The 21,162-nt window shown below is 37.4% G+C and overlaps 1 protein-coding gene across 5 annotated transcripts in view; it reads right to left on the reverse strand.

The window, feature by feature from the left end:
• Positions 1 to 21,162, reverse strand: part of U2SURP (U2 snRNP associated SURP domain containing) — a 34,141-nt gene that overhangs the window by 12,060 nt on the left and 919 nt on the right. Inside the window, exons 2-18 of one of the 5 annotated variants that reach the window (XM_035132769.2) lie at positions 17,846 to 17,893; positions 16,478 to 16,576; positions 15,013 to 15,127; positions 14,443 to 14,606; positions 13,121 to 13,188; positions 11,219 to 11,313; positions 11,101 to 11,136; positions 10,930 to 11,012; positions 9,910 to 10,075; positions 8,849 to 9,060; positions 7,317 to 7,360; positions 3,126 to 3,230; positions 2,558 to 2,624; positions 2,298 to 2,461; positions 1,759 to 1,921; positions 1,212 to 1,291; positions 697 to 784 (exon numbers count right to left, since the gene is read on the reverse strand). In XM_035132769.2, the coding sequence (XP_034988660.1) occupies positions 697 to 784; positions 1,212 to 1,291; positions 1,759 to 1,921; positions 2,298 to 2,461; positions 2,558 to 2,624; positions 3,126 to 3,230; positions 7,317 to 7,360; positions 8,849 to 9,060; positions 9,910 to 10,075; positions 10,930 to 11,012; positions 11,101 to 11,136; positions 11,219 to 11,313; positions 13,121 to 13,188; positions 14,443 to 14,606; positions 15,013 to 15,127; positions 16,478 to 16,576; positions 17,846 to 17,893 (1,797 nt within the window). Of the gene's footprint in view, positions 1 to 696; positions 785 to 1,211; positions 1,292 to 1,758; positions 1,922 to 2,297; positions 2,462 to 2,557; positions 2,625 to 3,125; positions 3,231 to 7,316; positions 7,361 to 8,848; positions 9,061 to 9,909; positions 10,076 to 10,929; positions 11,013 to 11,100; positions 11,137 to 11,218; positions 11,314 to 13,120; positions 13,189 to 14,442; positions 14,607 to 15,012; positions 15,128 to 16,477; positions 16,577 to 17,845; positions 17,894 to 21,162 lie in introns of those variants that run through there. The other 4 variants (XM_035132772.2, XM_035132771.2, XM_035132770.2 and 1 more) reach the window with 4 other exon arrangements.

Consider the following 21,162-nt stretch of genomic DNA (forward strand, 5'->3'; position numbering starts at 1 on the left):
GTTGGCAACCTCAGAGAGGTTTGTCTTTTAAGGTGCCAGGTGACATTTCCAGTCATGAGTATTTATTTATTTTTTTACTTTCTATTTGTTGTACTGATGTCATTCTCTGTGGCTTGTTTTACTGCATGTTAAGATGTTAGTTTCCTATCATATTTTATGCTTTTAATTTTTACTTGTAAATTACCCAGAGGACTTTTGTTGTTAGGTGGTATATAAATATTGGAAATAAAAAATAAACTTGAGAAAGTTCCACGGGAAACCACTGAATTGAAACACTTGATGAATTGTAACACCTGTGGCAAGAATTGATATTATTGTTCCACACTACTTGAATTAACTAGCATACCAATAGCAAGATGTGTGTGTTATCGCCTTGTTAAATTGGTCACTGCAGCTACTCCGCTTTTAGATAAATATCACTGTCTGCTAGTGGTGGTTTCATTCTTCATTTCCCTCTGAATCAGTTCTCTACATTTCCCGTCTCTTCTCTCTGTTCCCCTGCCCCCATCATGCATATATATATGCTTGCCAATTCACAGCTACACTTCATTCATCTGCTGAAGTGGTCTATGATTCACAAAAGCTTGCATGATAATAAATTGGTTAGTCTTTTAAGTTGCAACGGACTGCTGTTTTCGCCCTGAAACTGTTCACTGCATGGCAGTAAACACATTCATTAAATAATCATACACATACCTTAAAGTTTTCTGACTGTAAATGGCCTTGTATTGCTCGGTATGTAGCATTCAGATCAGAGTATATCTGGCAAAGTTTTGTCTCAAAACTGAAACAACATTTTCACATATTACAGTTTGCATTACTGAGTAAGCCACAGTGAAAGTCATTCAACTTGCATCTAAGCTACAAAAATGTGTGCCCAAATTTCTAATTATACAGAAGAGGCTGTAAACACACCATTTAGGTCTAAAATTAGCTTCACGGATAAAACCTTTAGAAAGGTTACTACAATTTGGAGCCAATCCAGCCTTTCAAGACACCTAACACATGTATATATTCACACATACGGAGAAATTATCCTAGTTTAACAATTTTAAGTTGGCTCCAAATTTATCAAGTGTAAACATTTTTTAGGATTGGTATTCCTTTAGATTTGCCAAGGTGCCAGACAGTACTACAAGGTAGCACATGCAAAATTCAAAATCTACAAAGTTTTTTGGCTTTTCTTGAAAGTTTAAAATGTTGATACTTACAATTTTCTGTAATATGAAGCATTGGCAACCTTTGCAGAAGAATTGTACAACACATCCGACACCAAATATAATCTTGCAATCTGCAAAAAATTATAAGTGTTACCAATGTTACTGTTCCACAAATAACTTTGAAAATCCAATTGAAATTGCCATTTGAAGAGAAAAGCATACCACCAGTTTTAAAAAATAAATAAATAAAGCCTGTTCAAAAGTGCATGATATAAACTGCTGCTACAAAATGCCAAACTATCCAATGTTCAGCACCAAAATACTCCATGTCCAACTTCTGAAGAAAAAAATTTCATGAACAGTTGGCACAATCTGACAGAAGGCAAATACCTGTGCAATTTATTTTTAATCAAAGAGGGAAAACACAAAAGGAACATACAAAGCTTTACAACTAGGGTAAAGACAATTTTAATTAAGCAAAAAGCATATTTCATAGTTGGTTAATTACTATATACATAGATACTGATGGCTTTGCAGCCAATCAACAATGCACAAATTTACACACAAAACATAAAAACTGTTGAGAAATCAATCATACCTTTTTAGGAAGTGGAGTCTTCAAGATGGATAATGACTCAGCAATGCAGTCTACAATTTCTTCAGCAGCTTCAGCATTATTAAGACAGAAAACCATTGCATCTCCAATATCATTCTTACGCGGTGTTAACCCACGCAGGATTTCCTCTAACTTGTCCCTCTGTCTAAAATTCCAGTTTCAAATTTTTAGAAAACTTAGCAACACCTTTTCTGTATATTTATAAATGAGCCTTATTGAACATTCTATTTCAGAGTCAAAGTAACTGAGAACAATCTGCAATACATTTTTTACCGAGACGAGAGAATTTTAGTAGTAGTTTATCATTTTCACCCATACTCAACAGAGGGGAAACATGGATGTTTAGGACTTAGTTACTTCTAAGAAACTTTGTGTTAGCATGCTTTCAAAAAAGTTGGCCAGCTCTTCCACATACTGGAATTTCTGTGTTGGCTCCTATCTCTACACACTGGAATAGTGCAGATGAGCTATCACTTGTTTATGTGAAAAGATGACATATTAGGTTCTTTAAAGATGCTTACTCCTCCTTAAGTGCACCCTTCTTGCTAGGTTCCTCTACGAATGCTTCAGGCTCTTGTTCTTCTGACATCCCATGGAGATACGGATTTAAAGGAGGTGGCCTCCAAAATGACCCATTTTTAAACATACGGAAATCTTCAGTCCTCCATTTGGTTGGTGATTCACCCTAAAAAAAAACAAACCCACACACACAACCATGGTCAAAGCAACCAGTATGCCGATCACAGGTAATATTAGAAGTTGCAGTTAAAAGTATTTTTACCTGTAGAATTGAATAAAGCTTCCACCTGTAGTATACATGGGCTGGAGTCTGGTTCTCAAATAAAAACCTAAATAAAAAGCAGAGTATGTGAAATCAGAGCATGTCCCTATTGAGATCACTAACATAAGGAAAAGCAGCATTTCAACACCAGAAAAAAGCCTAGTTTCTACCACTATACCACACCCCTACCATTCTTTGATCTATGCAACATTCAGATCATCAAGACCTAGATCTTACAAGCAGCAGATTTGCACTGTACCACTTCAGGCTGCAGGTGAATATTCACATGAAACACTATTCAATCAAAAGTTCTATAAAATACATGTATTTTGTGATTCTTATATTGGAATTTTATGTTGTGAACTGCCCTGAGATATAGTCAAATGCGTCTGAAAAGGTACACTACACACAAATACTTGAAACCTCATTTTCTGCTTGTGAGAACTACGCGTACAAAGTAGTCAGGTTTGCATAAACACCTGTGAATAACTGCACGCAGCAGTACTGAAGCAACAACGACGGTACATGCAACAAAGACAGCACTGAACAGAAATAGAAAAATAAGCACCTGAACATTGGATTGTTGATTTCTCTGTTCATAATCATGGCTTCAAACATAGGTCCTTCACGCACCACAAACTCTATCATTCGATGTATCAGCGCAAGCAAATTCCTACAACAACAACACAGTTAAAGAAAAATTGATTCAGACCTAACACTAAACAAACTACACTCCACCTAAGGTATTAATAAATGGAGAAGATTATTTTTGCTGCACAGTTAAGAAGATTTATACAAATTAAGAATTTGGAGCAGTGTTCTGAACACCATGATGGGCAAAAATAAAACTAGTATAAAGTAGTAGTAGGTCCTGTGGCTCATTGAATTATATTAGAAAGAGAAATGCAATATTCTTTTCCAGTTTGTTCACTTTTGCCTGAAATCAGAACTAATGCAATAAAAACTGTGTTTCTAAATATAATAATGCAATTCTATGCACACTTATCAGGGAGTAGGACCACTGGAACTCAATGGGACCTCCTTCTGATTAGACATGCATAGAATTGTGCTGCAGGACAATACTCTGCTCAAAATTAAACTTTTTGTTTGATAAAATATTTTGCTTAAGCTCAATTAAAATTTAAAATGTTGTGCATATACACACAAATGCTAACAATCAAAATACAACAGAGGCGGAAGGAAATGGTATGGCAGCTTATGCTTCAGTACTGCTGTAAGTTGAGTGCCTAAGAACCTGGTCTTAATCAGGTTCCTTGGCTGAGAAGCCACCAGGATACAATTTTCATTTTACTTTAAAGGACACTAGGAAGAACACTTTTCTTCAGGATAGTATTTATGCAATGAAAAGGAAGCTGTCAACAGTGACAACATACCACTTAGTAATAATAATTATTGAGCCACAAGTTCTAAACGCTTCTCTACCATGAACAATAATTTAAGGATTTTCAATCATTAGGCATTTCAAATTGCATTCAAGGATTTAAGTCAACTCATTAAAAAATGTAAAAATCAACTACTACAATATAGTAAGAAAAGTTTTTAATTTTGGAATATATCCGATTTGCTTACATCCTAAGTTAAGACAGGTCAAGGAAAGAAAGTTTCTTGTCCCTTCGTCTGCCTGTAACCACCTGAGCTTCCACAAATGCTTGACTGGAGAGCCAGGGGCCCTCTTCCAAAATGAGGGATGGGGTGGGAAATTAACCAAAACAGGAAGCAGGGGAAATCAGCCAAAACTGAGCTGCCCGACTTTGGCCACATCCAAAATTGCTGAGGAGTTCCCCCATCCCAACCCTCCAGAGAGGCTTTTTATGGGGTGCAGGTGGCTGCAGTAGAAGAAAGCTGAAAACTTTTCTTCCATGAACTCCATTTAATTAATTTATCTTCAGATACAAGCCTTTGACCACAACCCAGAGAAGAGCAAAGAGATCCATACACAATGGGGCAGGGTATTGTTTTAAAGTATTTTAAAGTATTTTTCTGAACAGCAGTAGTTTGTGCTGCACTATAAACTGCAGTTTAAGCTTTCCAGAGTTTAAAAAGAAATCAATGAAATCAATGAAGAACCCATGGTGCATGCATGCTCATTTGCACATGAAAAGGGCTTCCCTGGGTTGCTCAGTTGTATTCCAAGACAGATATCACAATATGTAATAGGTATTAGAATAAAAGCAGTACATTTCCCCCCCAGCAGGCCCAATTTCATCCTACTACAGATGCTATTTCCATTAAATCAAAGCAGTATTGGCTTCCTGCCACATTCAAAAGGTGTTTGTGACTACTAAACGAGATGCATGTCTCAGTATTTTAAAACTACAATTATTTGTAAGTGTCATACTCTGCTTAATCCTTTTCATAGATCTTCAATGTGCATAAAATTACACGTTAGGACTTTGTCCAATCTTAATCACTCACAGGTAATGCACATCTGTTTGACAACTTATTAGGACTATTCTTACTGCAATTAAAACATGCTGTTAACTACTAGAAGCAGTCTAGAAGTCTTATCCTAAAAACTTTCTATGATCATCCAAGACCCGCTGCTCAAAACAATTCCAAATAACTTACTAATCAGTTTACTCACTGCAGTTTTCTGGAAGTCTCAAGTGAAAAAAAATATCTGAGTATGCACAAACTGTATTTGAAAATACTAATACCAGGAAGTTATTTTTGTTTTTGACTTTTAAGAGCCTTTGGGATCACATTTTTTACAAGTAATGTGGCACACAAGTTATAAAAAGCCATTAACTGAGGTGCCTAGGCTTCACAATAAGCCATGATTGTAAGCCACTTCTCCTCTAGCACCTGCCCTTCTTTGCATTCCTTTGATACATTTGAAAGTACTACATTCCCCCCCCCCAAAAAAAAATATGTTGATCCTGCATATCAGCCTCTTATGCTCCAAATGATGTTTTAAAAAATTTAAACCAAACCCTTTATCAAGGAATAAGAAGACTGCAGCATCCAATCTTTGAAAACTTTGCATCACACTCAGGAGCAACAACAAGATAGGATGGCAAAGTTGTTAAAGACAAGCTGCAATCTTACCACTTCTTACTGTTCGAAGCTGATGCTCTTGTGTTTTGGTTGCTGAACAGTATCACAGATAAAACTAATTTACTAGAAATGTGGACTCAGTAGATCAAAGCATATACTGGAAATGTTCATTAACTTTTTCACCAAAATTATGTCAACATAATTTCTAGTAGGAGGTTCAAAATGCTTCATATTAATACTTTCAAATACAGTTATAGATGTATATAGGAATAGTTTCTATGGCACAGACTGAAATGCTGCTGTGAGCAAAACTTGAGCACTGCTTTTTTCTAAAAGATATTAATTTAAATGCTAGCCAACAAAAATCTATCTAAATGTTTGCAACCACGTTCTATTGGCCCATCTCAACTATCCCCCATTGCACTAGTACTCTTCAACACCAGAAGCTGCAACTCCTCTATGTAAATACTGCATGTTTTATGTATGGAAAAGATGTTTTCACTGCTCTCTCAAAAACTTACAGCCTTGCTACAAAAGGTACTGAGAATGTTCATGACAAAAAACAGTGTAGCATGAAAGGATGATAGTTTAAAAATTTCAAACATTAAGTTGGCCAACGAAAAAGTCTTTTCAGTTATAATAAAACCACATTAATTGGAGCCGATCGTACCAGTGTCTGGTCAAAAACTGTATACTTTCCCAATCCATCCCATGATGTTTTCCTGGTCCCCCGCTGCCGCAGACAGTTCAGCTGGTGTTGCTCACCAAGGCCAATGTCAAAGAGAATTTGGAATTCTTTGGTGTTCCTTTTTCTTTTCTTTTTTAAAGCAAGTGTTTGTGTTACAATGTTTGAGAATAATTTTATGCTTGGCTGAGCAAGGGTATGCCTAGCACTTACAATGCACTAATCATGAGTTGCACCCTTGGTGTCAGATCTCTGGGCTATGTGGCTATCTTCCATATTTAGACACTCCTAACTTGGGGAAACAAAACGTAATTGGGGGAAGTGCAACAAAACAGCCTTTAAGGAAACATTATAGAAAAGAACATATCCTAACTTTACAGAACATATCCTAACATTACAGAAAAGAACATATCCTAACATTACAGAAAAGAACATATCCTAACATAGTTATCCTAACTTTAGTAACCAAATTCTTCTAATGATCCCAATTTTATATCCTCCATTAAACCTTCTGATAATGTAAGTAGCATTTATATCTTTCTGGTTATCAGTGTAGTTAAACAAGAATGCCTAACTTGTAGCTCTGCAGATGTTGTGGGACAACTGCCATAATTCCTTACCCTTGCCATGGTGGCTGGGGCTGATGGGGTGTTTGTAATCCAGCATCATATAAAGGGTTACAGGTTAGCCGAGTAAATGCTTATGGGATACTCTCGGGCTATCTGGATAAGAGAGACTATACTGCTATATCCCATTAAGCTATCAGTCATTCAGCAAATCTATATACCACTCAAAATTTTACTGAAATTCACCTGCAAAAATAATCCCATATTTAATCCATTTAAATTAGTATTCTGAACTAAAATACTGGTTAAAATAAATGAAACCTCAATTTTAATATAGATCCCAACATAATATATATCACTGCCAACCTGGGTGGTATAACCATTGCTCAGTCAAGCCTAAAACTTTCCTCAACATGACACTTTTTCTGTAAAATTCCAAAAGGGGATATTTGCTATATTTAGATCAGTAATAATAAAGAAAAAAATGTACCTTTCTGTTGGGATAACCACTTTGACTATGGCTTGCGACAGAGTCTGTATATGAAGTCACATCAGATAATAAACATAGAATATGTGAGTATTGTTAACAAGTAACAAGCAAAAAAATACATATGCATTGAAAATACTACACATCTATCACAAGTTTTGCAGGCAATCACTGCTGCGAAGTTATACACTACGGATTTACATAAAGAGCAAATGGCTGTGTGCAGCGAACCACTGAAAGTTCACTAATTTCAAAGCACTAGAACATTCCTGAGAGAATGCACATCAATGCGTTGAATAGGTACTATACTGGCAATGGGAGCAATCTAGAGGAGCAAGCAGGATCCATGCACACAGCAGGGCTTTTCTTTTTCCGAACAGCAATTCCCCTCTACTGCATCAGTAGCCGTTTCCAAAGGCCTCTTGAGTTTTGGAAACAGTTTCCTAGTACAGAATAGGGGAAAGGCTTTAAAGGAAGTGGAAAAATCAAAACCTTACTGTGCCCTGGCAAGTCCACTGCATGCATATGAAAGGGCTTGCTATATGAAGGCCAATGTAAAAAGAAAAAGAAAAAAGAAATCTTCTTCCCCTTTCATTTGCTACTTGGGTCCTGCACAAACTATAGCTTATGATTTACTTAAGCATGATTAAGTAATCAGGCTGTGAGACTATGTGCTCCTTTCCATACCCTCCTTTCTGAAGAATTTCTCCAATCTGCACCATTGGCTTTAACCACAGTTAATCATTACATCTGCAGTAATACTGACTACAGTTAAGGCTAATCAGGACTCTCACTTAACCAGGACGAGAATCCAGCTTGGACCTTTGATTTCAGATCCTGCTTGGTGGAGCTAGCAACACTGCCAACACAACTGTTAGCCATGGTTAAGGCCAACAATGGCAAATTTACACTTCAGAAAGTGATAGGGCACACAACCTTGCAGCCAGCTCTCAATTCAAACAAGAGTGTTACATTTGCACTAGCCTCTAGTTCCCAACCCTTCCAACTCTAAAGAACTTTACAACTTATTATATCATTGTGACCTTACACTTGGTTTTAAGAGATACTTACCATGGTCTAAAGACTAATATCCTTTTAAATATCCTGCCCTCTTCAGCCACTGAATCAATGTCTGAAATAAGTTTTCTTCATTAAAAAAACCTAACTGTGAGCTCATTTTAGTGTTAATTTATCTGCCTGGATTTAAAATTTAGCCTTTTAAAATGAAATAATTTAGATAATGCAAATCTGGCAGCTAACAAAAAGGGGGACATAAGAGGGGAAAAAACCAGGGAATGTGGAGGGGGAAAAAACCCCAAGATGGCCAGATTTAAAAGTGCAATGAAAAACAAGACCCAATTCTGTGGCATAAATACACCAAAGCAATGCCTCTGAAATGAGGCTTCTTAAGCTAAGGCAGGGAACAACTCAGTTTTAGCTAAGACCTGGACAGTGCAATTCTATAAAGACAATATTAAAACTACCATAGATTTAGCATTTATAAAGATGAGGTATAGCCCTGGTTAATTTTTTACCTTCTCAAAATCCTCCTTGTTTTTTGGCGGCGGCAACATTGGAGCATTTGGGTTCTTCAACCTCTCTCTGGGCTGAGCATTAAATGGCAGGCCTGAAGGAGGTGGCGGGAGAGTATGCTCCATCATGGAGGGAGGAATATATATAGGATGTGGAGGAATAGGAACAGCTTTGCCCCAGCCTAGTTTCATTTCAAAAGACATGATCATCTTGCCTGCCAAATGAAAGATTCCATTGGTTTAGAAATATGTAAGTTGAAAGAAATATCAGTATTTCAATGAAAACAAGTGGTGTCCACATAAAAGCTCACTTATTGTGTCACGTATCAAAGAATAATGCTGCCTGCTGCTGCAAGAATATGAATTCTCCCCTCCCCGCTAAGTCCTGCACTCTCAGTTTTATTTAGGAGAAATGAACGGTATGCTTCCAATCCTTAAGAACAAGAGTAAGAATCTGGCTGGACATACTGCATCTATAGCAACTAAGCATTGCCGACCCTGAAGACCAGAGAGCATAGTAAAACTTTATTACATATAAAGGAGTTCTAGTTCAAGTAGTTCAATACTCACTTGTGCACCTTCAACTTTTACTAACTGCCTACACAATCTTCTACACTGGAAGACAACCCAGGCAGCCTTTTAGATTGCAAGTCCTTTTTGATAGGACCAGAACTTATTTTTGTGAAGTGCCCAATACTTGCATAGGGTATACAAAAGTGGGGGTTTTTTCCTCCCCCTTTCCTGGATTCCTTCACTCTGGAATCTTGAAAGAAATTCCAATGCTACCTCCTAGCCTTCACCTTTTATTAATTTGTGCTCCACATGAGGGAATTATTAATGTTAAGCAAAGATGTCTCTTTTTTGTCTTAGTTCCACTTGAGTTGGCTCAGAAGGGTTCTTCTAAAATTTAGAGCACCCCACAATGGAAAAAAAAACATGGAGCACAACTGAAAGAGAAAATATACCTCTACCCCCAATTAATTTCCACTGAAAAGTAATTGCTTCTCCCAATGCTTTTCCTCAAATATCGTATTTCAAAAGGTTTTTTGAAACCCTCTCTTTACCGTTTAAGTTCTTTAGCGCACGTTCAGCATCTCTCCTATTCATGAAAGCAACAAATCCACAATTCCTCTCTCTCGCTCTTTCTTCATCAGTTCTCGGCCACATAATTTTGACACTTGCCAGAGGCCCAAAGCGTCCAAATTCTTGACACAGCATCTCTTCATTCATCTATAGCACATAGGAAGAAACCAGAATGTGATTCAACTATTTCCTTTCAACTGGACACAAGAAGAAAGCAGCTAAAGAACTGGGCATTGTAAAAGTGTTATGAGAAGGCCATGAATAAGCCAGACACAGATTGAAGGCTCACTGTCATAGCACCAAATCATGGTTTGGAACTAGTTCTAAGACATACTAATCTGCTGTATCTTTAACTTGCAATGCAGATTTACTTCCTTGCTCACTGACATAGCATGTGGCCACTTATCCTGCAATTAACTCCAAGGTATGGGAATGGTGAAAAATCTGCCAAATATATGCTGGTCCAAAAGCCTAGGCTGTATGCGGAGAAACAATTGGCCACTCCTCCCCAGACACAGCAGCTTTATTCTTTTCAGTGGCTTTTATGCATGGCATGAGAATGTTGGTATCTCATTCCATCAATCTCTTTTAAGCAGGAAAGTGCAGAACAAAGATGTTCTTGTGAAGCACCTTCATTCATGTTGTTAGAGCTTGAACCATACTTTCCATTATATTTAAACATGAGAATATAAGCCATTTTTGAACAACTTTCTGCAAAAAGTCAACAAATAAATGGTGGCTAATTCCAGCAGATAAAGCTGGAACTGGGAGGCCAAAACTTGAATCTCTACTCAGCTACTGATGATTTCATGCAAAGAAATTCTATCAATTCCCTAGCTGTAAAATGGGAATTGACATTTCATAATTGTTCAGCAAAAATGGTTTTAATATACGTAAGTGCTATCCTAAATATGCAAATATTTGTATACTGCAGACGTGGGAATATATATAAAGTTAACACAGGAAGGATTGGTCCAAATGTCAATTACTGCAATCATTACCTGGGGATTAATGTTTCCCAGGTACAAATTTGTCGTACTTGGATCTCCTACATCATGTGAACCTGGAGCATAGTCATCCAATACTAAAAATAAAGAAAACCGGATGTAATCTAAAGTGTAAGTTTTACATTAACAAAATATTTTAATTCAATAGTTATGAAACTTTATTACCACCCGAAGATCTGTTTCTTCTTGAAGGCGCATCCACTAAGGGAAGGAAAATATGCCTATTAATTCCACAGCTTTTGTAGACTTAAAGAACTACAATAAAATTATAGTAACTACTTACTGGAACGGCGTTGGCCATCTGAATCTGATTGAGGCGGCTCAAAACGACTTAATCTACCTTTGGTTTTATGCCTTTCATCACGCTCTTCTTGAATTCTACAGAAGATATTTTATGAAAGTGATAACTGGTTGGAATCCTAATGGCTATAGTTAAATGGGGGTTTTTATTTTAAAAAATCCAACACAGAGAACAGCCTGAAGCATTTTAAATACTTTAAAATAAATGTCCCACAGGAAGACTGTTCAATTATCCTTGTGTCAAGTCATCATGTTTAGCCCCAAGTTAATTCCACTTCAAACAAGAGCAACTTTCCCCACTTCTCCAAATCTACAATGGGCTGGATCAAGACGTAAGCTTATTTAAATCCCACCGCAATAAATGAAATTAGTTATACACTCTGATTTCAATAGGGACTAACTTCAAGAGTCTGGATCAAACTCAATAAAAACTGCATGCACAATTCAAAATTTCACAGGTGACACTTTCGTCTCATTGATGTATAGCAGCCTTCTTCAACCAGGTGCCGCCCTCCAGAGCTCTGGACTACAACTCCCAGTTGTAACCAGGTGCCCAGCCATTATAGTCTTTACTTTCAAAATGTACCGTATTTTTCGCTCCGTAACACACAGTTTTTTCCTCCTCAAGAGTAAGGAGAAATCTCTGTGCTTGTTATGGAGCGAATGTCATGGCTCCGGCAGCGCTGTGGGGCGGGCGGAGGAAAAGCCACAAAGCTGCGCACAGCCTTTGGCTTTCCCTCCACCTGGACAGCCAGCCTGCCGCTCAGCAGCTGATAGCCAAGCTGATCAGCAAGCCAGATAAAGCACTCTAGCAATAAAGGAAGCTGCCTGGGAGGGGGGAGGTTAAGACAGTGAACTTGCAAGGAGAGTACTAAAGCAAGCAATGAGGAGAGCAATTAGAAGAAAGGGGGGGGGGACTGCTCCAGCTAAGGAAGGCAAACAAGAGGGAGAGAGGGTGTTAAAATGAAGCCATTGAGCAGCTGATCAGCAAGCCAAATAAGGCACGCTAGCAATAAAGTAGGCTGCCTGGGAGGGGGGAGGTAAAAGCACATGGATCCTCAGGATTTTTGCATTGGGTCACCCCAAATTCACCATCAGATCACATAGCATGTCCATGGCTATAGCCTGCACTACAAAAAATCATAAATCCACTGTTTCATTCAGAATATTTTTTCCCCCTGGTTTTCCTCCTCTAAAAACTAAGTGCGTGTCATGGTCCGGCGCGTGTTATGGTCCGAAAAATATGGTAACTTTCATTTTGTTGTTTACAATATACTTCAACATTTCAGTGCAAGTGAATGACAGCAGTTTTGAGACAGTCTATTACACTCAAGTTATGCTATTTTTTAACACAAAAAATGAATTTTAAAACTCAATGAAAATGTAACTTAACAGTAGGCCAGTTATATTATCTATTCTGCATTCTATGCATGGCATAGCAGGTAAAGAACATCTCCACTGGCATTTTCCTATTTTATTAAAGCAAATGAAAACAGCCTACATTTGTAAGAGAAACACATATAAACACCAGAAAACAGAACAAATATGTAGGTCCATATTTATTATTTGGCTAAAATAAGAGGAGCCAATATTTTTGCGAACTTAGGGTTTTTTATATCTTCCCTGATTCATATATATTCTATTGCTTATATATTTTGTGCAATTTTCCAAATTCTAATCACATCTTTACAGAAGGGAATATAGGACTACAAAAATTCCTGGGCATTAATATTTTTGGTAATATTAGAAGACCATCTAAAATTGAAGCAATATACTAACAGGACTTAGGTTATTTATTCATCCCAATCTGTCCTAATTGACTTTTTAACAGAAATCAAATTCTGAAAATCTGATTATCTGAACCAACATGAAGGCAAATACTTACTGTTTTAATTCTTCTTTAAAAAGCTCCAAATTGCTCTTTTTCTTTTCTTTCTCCCCCTTCTTCAAAGGCTAATAACACAAGTTGAATATTCAGGAACACACAATGACTATTTTATCAACATCTCAAAGCAGTTTACAGAAAGAATAAAGCAGTAACATTATCAGTTAAAAAAAAGTTAAAAGCAATTGATTAAGATTTGAATTGATTAAGCAATTGAAAAGATTAAACCAGTGGAGGTCTGTTGGCAGGGTCTCACTTCTGTCAGCAACCATGCACAGCATTCTGCACTAACTGCAGCTTCCATGTGAAGCACAAGGGAAGCCCCAAATATAGCACAGTGCAGTATTCCGGCCTTGAAGTAACCAATGCATCAACTACTGTGGCTAAGCTTCTCCAGTCCAGAACAGTTATAGCTGTCTTACCAGTCATAGCTGATCAATTGCAAAAGCGCTGAGGCTACCTGGGCCCCCAGTGACAAAGCTGTATCCAGAAGCACCTTTGGACCACAAACATGCTCCTTCAGGGGGATGCAACCCAATCCAGGCTACACAACTGCTCGTTTCAAGGACACAGGAAAACACCTATGCAACCTACATCCTGTCAGGATTCAAGCTCAAAACTTATTCTCACTTCATCAATATCACACTTCAACACTAAAATGACTTGCAATTCAGCACGGAGAAGCTGCAATGCCATGTAAGAGCATTATGTATACGGGTATTTCAGTTGAAGAGGAGAGCCACCAATCACTTGCACCCCATCCCAAGACCTGCAGAAAGCCATGGGGTAATCCCTGAGCTTCTAACAACAGCCCTATCCTGTGCTGGCTGGTGACGAACAAGATGCCTTTCCTTATGTTTGGATAAAACGGGGGGAAGACACACTAGCCTTCAACTAGGATTTCACAACCTTGTTCCTCTTATTATTTATTTACTGAAACTATTATAATTAGAAAATGGCACATTCTTTCAGAAATGTTTCTTATATCAAAGACCACAAGAACTGATGCTATTTTAAATTTTGCACTGTTTATGCTTTAACAACTGTAAGTCACTTTGAGACATTTTATGTGGTAAACAACAAATAAATGTAATAAATAATGATAATAATATTGAGTATTTCACTTTTCCCAAGTAACACCAAAACATGGTTTGGCACTACAGGAATTTCTTGTTTGTCTTTTCTGCTTTATTCCATAATTTTCATCTACTGTACATCACTTTATAAGATTCACTTGAAAAACATAAGTAACTAAAATAGTAATTAATGTATTTTCAAAACAAGATATGGGGAAACAAAAAACCTGCAAAATCTAAACTTACTGGCTTTTTGGTTTCTATTATTAGAAGGGATGGAGGCCTCTCATTAGAAGATGATGATGATGATGACTGGCTCTGGCTCTGGCTCTGGCTCTGGCTTTTTTGATCTGCAAATCTTGATGAAGGTTTGTAGATTTTTCCTCGCTTCTCATCAGTTTCATGTTCTTCTGAAAGACAGGCTAATAGTTACTGAAAGATTCTATTTGAACACACTAGCAATGTGCCTTTTAACTTTCTCCCCTTCTAAACAGAGTTCCCCAACCCGCAATATCACAAACTGAGAAATGCACACCTTTCCAAAGGTGTTTTTTTTCTTTTGCCAGATTACATGGGAAGCAGGATGTTGCTGTTCAAAAATCTCTACTCTAAAGCCCCACTGGGCTCTCAAAATGTGATGCATGGTTTTAGGCGGAGGGGCATAACTATTGTGCTCCATGGTACTTCATCATTAGAAGGAAACATGTCAGAAATATTTCTTAATCTGAAACCCAAATATTTTAAGTAGGATAAAAAAATTAAGTAATCAAAGTGTTCTTTATAAATAATTCTATGTAGTATAGTGGCATATCTTACCTTTAGATGCATTAACAATACCTCCTCTGACAAACGTCTTCACTTTATTACCATCACTTCCTTCAAAGGCAGCAAGGAATTCTTCATAAATTTCTGCAGCTGCCTTCTCATCCTCCTACACCCACCAAAATGTTATGCAAGTTACTAATTCTGAGACATTTTCATGTTTATATTCATTTTTGTACCCATGCTAACCTGAACTACCAACAAAGGTTTAGGATGCAAATTATCTTGCCACTATACTTTATGCATTTATGAAGAGGAAGCTCGTAGATTTAAGTCAGCATTACTGGCTTGGATCCTAAACTGCTCTTCCTTTAGTTTAAGGAAGGGGGTTCCCATTAAGTCCTTTCTCCATTTGCAGCCTCCAACAACATATCCCATACCATGCCCAAGGATATCTCTGCATTCATGAGCAGACATTGAGAGAAGGGAAAATCTATAGCCAAATAAGAGATAATATAATACTGGCCAGATTGGATATCTTCAAAGTTGCAATTAACCTTTTTCAGGTGGCAATCGTTAGGAATTGTCATTTAATAATGCTTTCAGTTTTTTACATTTAAATGTAAGAAGTCTGCACTATTGAGATGCTTTGTCTTAAAAGTATTCCAATAAAAATATTTGTCATTAAATGAGCTTACGTATCCTCCCACACACACTATTTAAATATTTTTGCTTCTACTCCCTTTGGCCACTGGAAACACTTTTGATCCATCCAGGACACAATAGGAAGCATAACTAAAAAGGGACACCTTGTTACTAAGTCAAACATGCCAAGTCAGATCCAAATTGGTGATGACACTGGAAAACTTTCTCTAAAACCTACATCACCGACTACAAATAGAACTATGAGTATGAAGGATACAATCTTCATTTTCAAAGACTCCAATCTCAAGATAGAACTTGGGACTAATTAGAAATATAAAGGCTACAAAGAACTGAGACTACACAACCAGGACATGGTATAGCCTACTGCTGTGCCTGTCCCTGATGGCAGACATACTGGGGTGTTCATCCCCAATTAGTTAATTAGATTCGCTTGAACTTTGTTTATGACTCAGTTAGAAAAAAGGGACCCCCCAGGTTCATTATCACCAGGATTAAAAACAATAAACACCACACATAATAGCCAAACTGGGTTGAGAAGAAATTTGTATGCAAAGTGGGATCCTGTAGCCCAATCTAATCTTGGTTAGAACTTCCATCTTACTGGGCTAAACTTTTCTGTCTGAAATCCGTCCATTGGTTTAGAGAAACAGCTGTGTCCACAATTTAGATTTGGCAGCAAATGTTAACAAGATACAATTTTAAAAGAGTACAACAGGAGAAACAACACTAAGCTAAGTCAGTATTATCCAAATAAAAGCTTCCTGGTTTTATCAGCAATAATCTGTGAGTAACAGCAATATGTAGAACATATCCATCTGATTAAATAATAATAAAATAGTTCCAAAAGTATTACCTTCTTTTTCAATTCTTCCTGTTCTTTCTTGCTTAAAGTTCTCTTGGCAGCACTCATCTTGCCAATACTAAATGCTTTAAGTTTGCTTTCTAAAAGTGGCTGCAAAAGAAAAAAAATATTAATTTGATCATTAAGATTGGGATTTTATATGCATTAATTTATCCAGTAACACCCAAAGTGCTCTGGGAGGAAACGGAATTTCTAGATCCATTTCAATCAGGGTTTAGGTTCAGTTTTGGCACAGAAACTGTTTTGTTTGCCCTGTACGATGACGTCGGGAGAGAGACAGGGGAAACGTGTCCCCATCTAGACAGGAATAGCCTAACATCTGCCATCTGTGCTCTAGTAGCCTGTGGGTTAGATTACTGCAACACATTATACGTGGGGCTGCCTCTGAAGACAGTTCAGAATCTTCAGCAGCCAGGTTGCTCAACGGGGCAATGGAGTTTGAGCATATAATGTCAATCCTGGCCTGACTGCATTCACTGACAATTCAAAGTGCCATGGTGGCTCCCCACTTGTGGAATGCTCTCCCCAGAGAGGCTCACCTGGCACCTTTGTTAAGTATCTTTAGGCACCAGGCAAAAACATTCCTCTTCTCCAAGGTCTTTGGCAGCGTAGTAAGTCCTCCTCACAGTTAGAAGGATCTAATAGGTGGGGAACCTGGACTTAGGGGCAACACACCTCTGGCACCAGGAAGACGGAGAGCTTGTGCCTGTGACACTGCCCAAAAACTCCACATTTTCCTGGGATGGGGTGAATATGAAAAGGCTGAAAAGCAATTTGCACTACTGGAAATCAGCAACGAAGCTAGGCAACTGCTAAAGACTAGGATTCTTACAGGTAGAAAAACCGTTAGTCAAAGGCACAAGACAGATATCAGGAAGATATAAAGAGAACAGACAGAAGAATATGTTTGGGTAGGGAAGGGCTGGGGGTTTACAAGCCAAGTGAAGTTTGAGAAGGGGGAGGCAGAACAGTAGAAAAATCATAGGCTATAGAAGGGATGGGGAAAGGGTTCAAAGATTAGGTGAATTTAAGTTTATATTAAGAGATCGGATGTAGGGTGGCATACAAATTTAATTAAAAACAACAACAAAGTATGTTGTGCTTTTGAGAAGATCCGTATCTCAAAGCAAGGTCTATATCAATTAGCACGGTCTTTAAAATATGTTTTACAGAACACTTCTGCAGGCCATTGTACTATATCCAACATGTAGTACAACTGGCAAAAAGCCCACTTTGGGAAGGGAATGAACCAAAGTAACAATAATCATTTTTAAAAAGACAACAGCTCATACATATCAATTGGTGAGGACAACAGGAACAGCTTTGTTAAGATTTTTGCTCATCCACCTTGAGACTTACATGATTCTCTGGAGATCCAGTTACACGTGTTGTATCCGGCACCCTGGCCTAAAAATGAAGGATATACAAGATTTACATTCTGGAGGCATTTAATTGGTTGTCAACACATTTTACACCCATAAATAATCAATTTTCTTTTGAACTACCTTCACCATCAACTCAAAACTCAGGTTTGACCATTCTGGAAAGAATTTTGAAAAATACAGTCATCTCTCTACTCCAAGGATTCTAAAATGAGCTCAAATTCTATAAGTAAAGGGCAATATACTTTTAAAAGGAGGGGCAATATTCTTCAAAATAATCTGACTTATTTTTAACTGCACATGTAGGATCTCCGATACAGGACTTTCCTTCACTTTGCAAGGCTTTTCAGCAATAATCCTGAAGTTGTCTACTCCAGGTAGTCCAATGTGACTATCTTATTTCCAGCTGCTGATCCAGAAATTCCTTTATCTACCTCATATGTAATCCACTTGCTATAAATAACATAACATTTTAGTAAAATTTTATATTCTCTATTTTCATTGACCAAACTCCAATCTGCTATTCAGACCCTGGAAAGAAACCACATAATTTCATTGCAGAATTTAATCAGTAGCTTTATTGCTTTGTTTCTTGAATGATTTAGCTTTCAAATACTGATTTTAAAGGAGTTGATTAAATTATGCAATGAAATTATGTGGTTTCTCTCAAATTAGTATTCAAAAGCTAAATTCATTCACAAAGGTCAAAAAGAAACAAAACAAAGCAATAAAGTTATGATCCAAACACCTGCCTAGGTTCAATTTTAGTCTATTCGTTTTGATCAATTGAACTCTATACTGTTTATTAAGGTACCTGCTATTTGAGACAGAATGAGTTTTATGGTTCATTGGATCCTTGCCCCAAATTCTCAAAACAAGTCTATTCTGCCATGTTATGAAGAAAACCATTTGTGAACCTCAGTCTAACTTCCTTATTCAATAAATATGTAAACACTGGAAATAAAGTAATAAGTGAAACTGAATCACAACCTGGTAATTCATTTTCTAATACAAAAAACTATCTAACTTTATTGAAAGCCGAGCACAGGTAGAAAACTGATTTTATTAGTATCTAGAAAAGAAGGAGGTTTCAGAGACCATCATATTACTATTGTTCAGTTCCCATACAATTAAAATAGCAACCAATAACAATTTCTCATTGATTTTAACAGGCTGAATTTCACTGATTTTACTATGTTGTTTGTGGGACTTGAGAGCAGCTCTCTCAATGCATCTGCATACAATGCAAGTGGAAGCCTTTCCCTCTTAAAATAAAGGCAAGAATATTACATTTCCTTTACTGTACAAGTAATATTTGGATAGATAGATTTTGGGTGGGGGGGAGCTTGCCAGTGTTTTCTACAGAAATAATCCAGTTGAAGACCATATTCCAGGCAATGGCTGAGATTCCAAAAGATGCTCAAACACACATAAGGGACTTGCGCTAGGTAAGTGAAATTCATTATCTTCTCCCCTCTTGAAATAGCTGAGCCCTATCCTGTACCACAAAGTACTTTTGAAACTGTTTAGTTTGCCAAAGGCAGTTTGCCAAATGATGTAGCAGGGTAGGTTACAGGGTGGTGAGAAAAAGGAGATAAAGGCTTGGGTTTCAGCTTCACAGTTATTGAATTGGGGTGAATAAGGTAGATTTTACTCAATTCCAAACTGTGCAGTCTGCTTAAATCATTACTGCTCTATATTTCTTCAAACTGTCCCAATATTTTAGGGAAACTTGCTTTCCCATAGAAAGTACATCAACTAAAATCACTTGAAGGAAGGTGGATGCTCTGCAACATTTGGTCAGTTTTTAGACATAATAATTCCTGCTTCATAAATGATTGTTTTATGAAGTCACTGGTGATTCTCACTACCACTACCAAACTGTAGCGTGGGGGTAGCCAACTTGGTGCCCTTCAGATGTTGGAAGTACAGTTTCCCTCTGCCCCAGTCATTATGACCAACAATCAAGGTTGATTAGAATTGAACAACATTGACTATCTGCATCCTAGTGAACCAAGTCCTTTCTCTGTATATTAAACTTTTAACCTGCAAATGTAATAAGAGCTTGAGCAGAGCTGGCAACACTCCTCTCAGGCGGCCACTCCACTTGCTCATAAAACATTCAAAAACTAGTGCCTGAATTTGCTTTACTTTCTGTTCCTTTCCTTTTTTTGTATCGTGTCTGTGAAACTGTAAGAGTGTTTCTTAAATATTTGTATACAATCTAGAAAAGTATAGGTGCTTTATAATTTTTTTAAAAAAGTAGTGCCACAACACATTTTCCCAGTGCTGCCGATTATTTTATTACTTGATTTAGAACAAGGACAGCCAATGTGGTCCCCTCGAGTTAATACATTGTTGGGCTACCATTTCTGTCACCCCGACTACTGGCCAAGCTGGCTGAGGCTGATGGGAGTTCAACAACATCTAGAGGAGTCTGTTGGCTACCATTATTTAGATGGCTCTTGATCTCCAATAATGCATACATAATCCTCAAACATACAAGCAAAACAAAAATAACTACATGAATATATGACTGAGAATATATGTCAAACAATTCATGTATAAAAAGACAATGGAAACAACTAGCTGAAGCCACATTGTTCAATGTGGTTGTGTACTTTTGATGTTAAATTTATTGTTTATGACTACTTTTAGTTTTGTTATGTTTGTAATTATTTGATTTTTTAAATATATATGTTGCAGGCTGCCTTGAGCATGTTTTGAACTTTGGAAAGGCAGTATACAAATAAAATGATTAATTGGTCCCAACTTAAAAGATGCATAAGCTATCACCTCAGTCGAAACAAAAAATAAAATATAATTTTCCCCCCTTCCAGTAGCACCTTAGAGACCAACTAAGTTTGTCATTGGTATGAGCTTTCGTGTGCATGCACACTTCAGGTATCTGAAGAAGTGTGCATCAGACCAACATGGCTACCTACCTGTAACTATCACCTCTGTACCATCCTATATAATAAACATCATTTAATTCCAGAAACACAGTTAAGGTGGCAGCACAAAATCCTGGGAAGTATTTCTATCTATACCTAAAACAAGCAACTTTTGGGGAACAAAATCAGTCAACAAAATTCTGAAACATAAGTAAGGAGGAAGAAACTGCTCTAGAACAGCTTTAACATATCAAATAAGGAAGGGCCATTTCACTCAAGTCTATATCCCTACCTATTCCCCCCCCCATGTAACAAAAAGCCTTGTACCTGTACATCATAACGTACTTTGTGGTGTGTAAATGCAATGAAAAGCCAGTCATGAGAATTGTGCAGCCTTGTT

Source organism: Zootoca vivipara, chromosome 5 (genome assembly GCF_963506605.1).
Source record: "Zootoca vivipara chromosome 5, rZooViv1.1, whole genome shotgun sequence".
Lineage (NCBI taxonomy): Eukaryota > Metazoa > Chordata > Lepidosauria > Squamata > Lacertidae > Zootoca > Zootoca vivipara.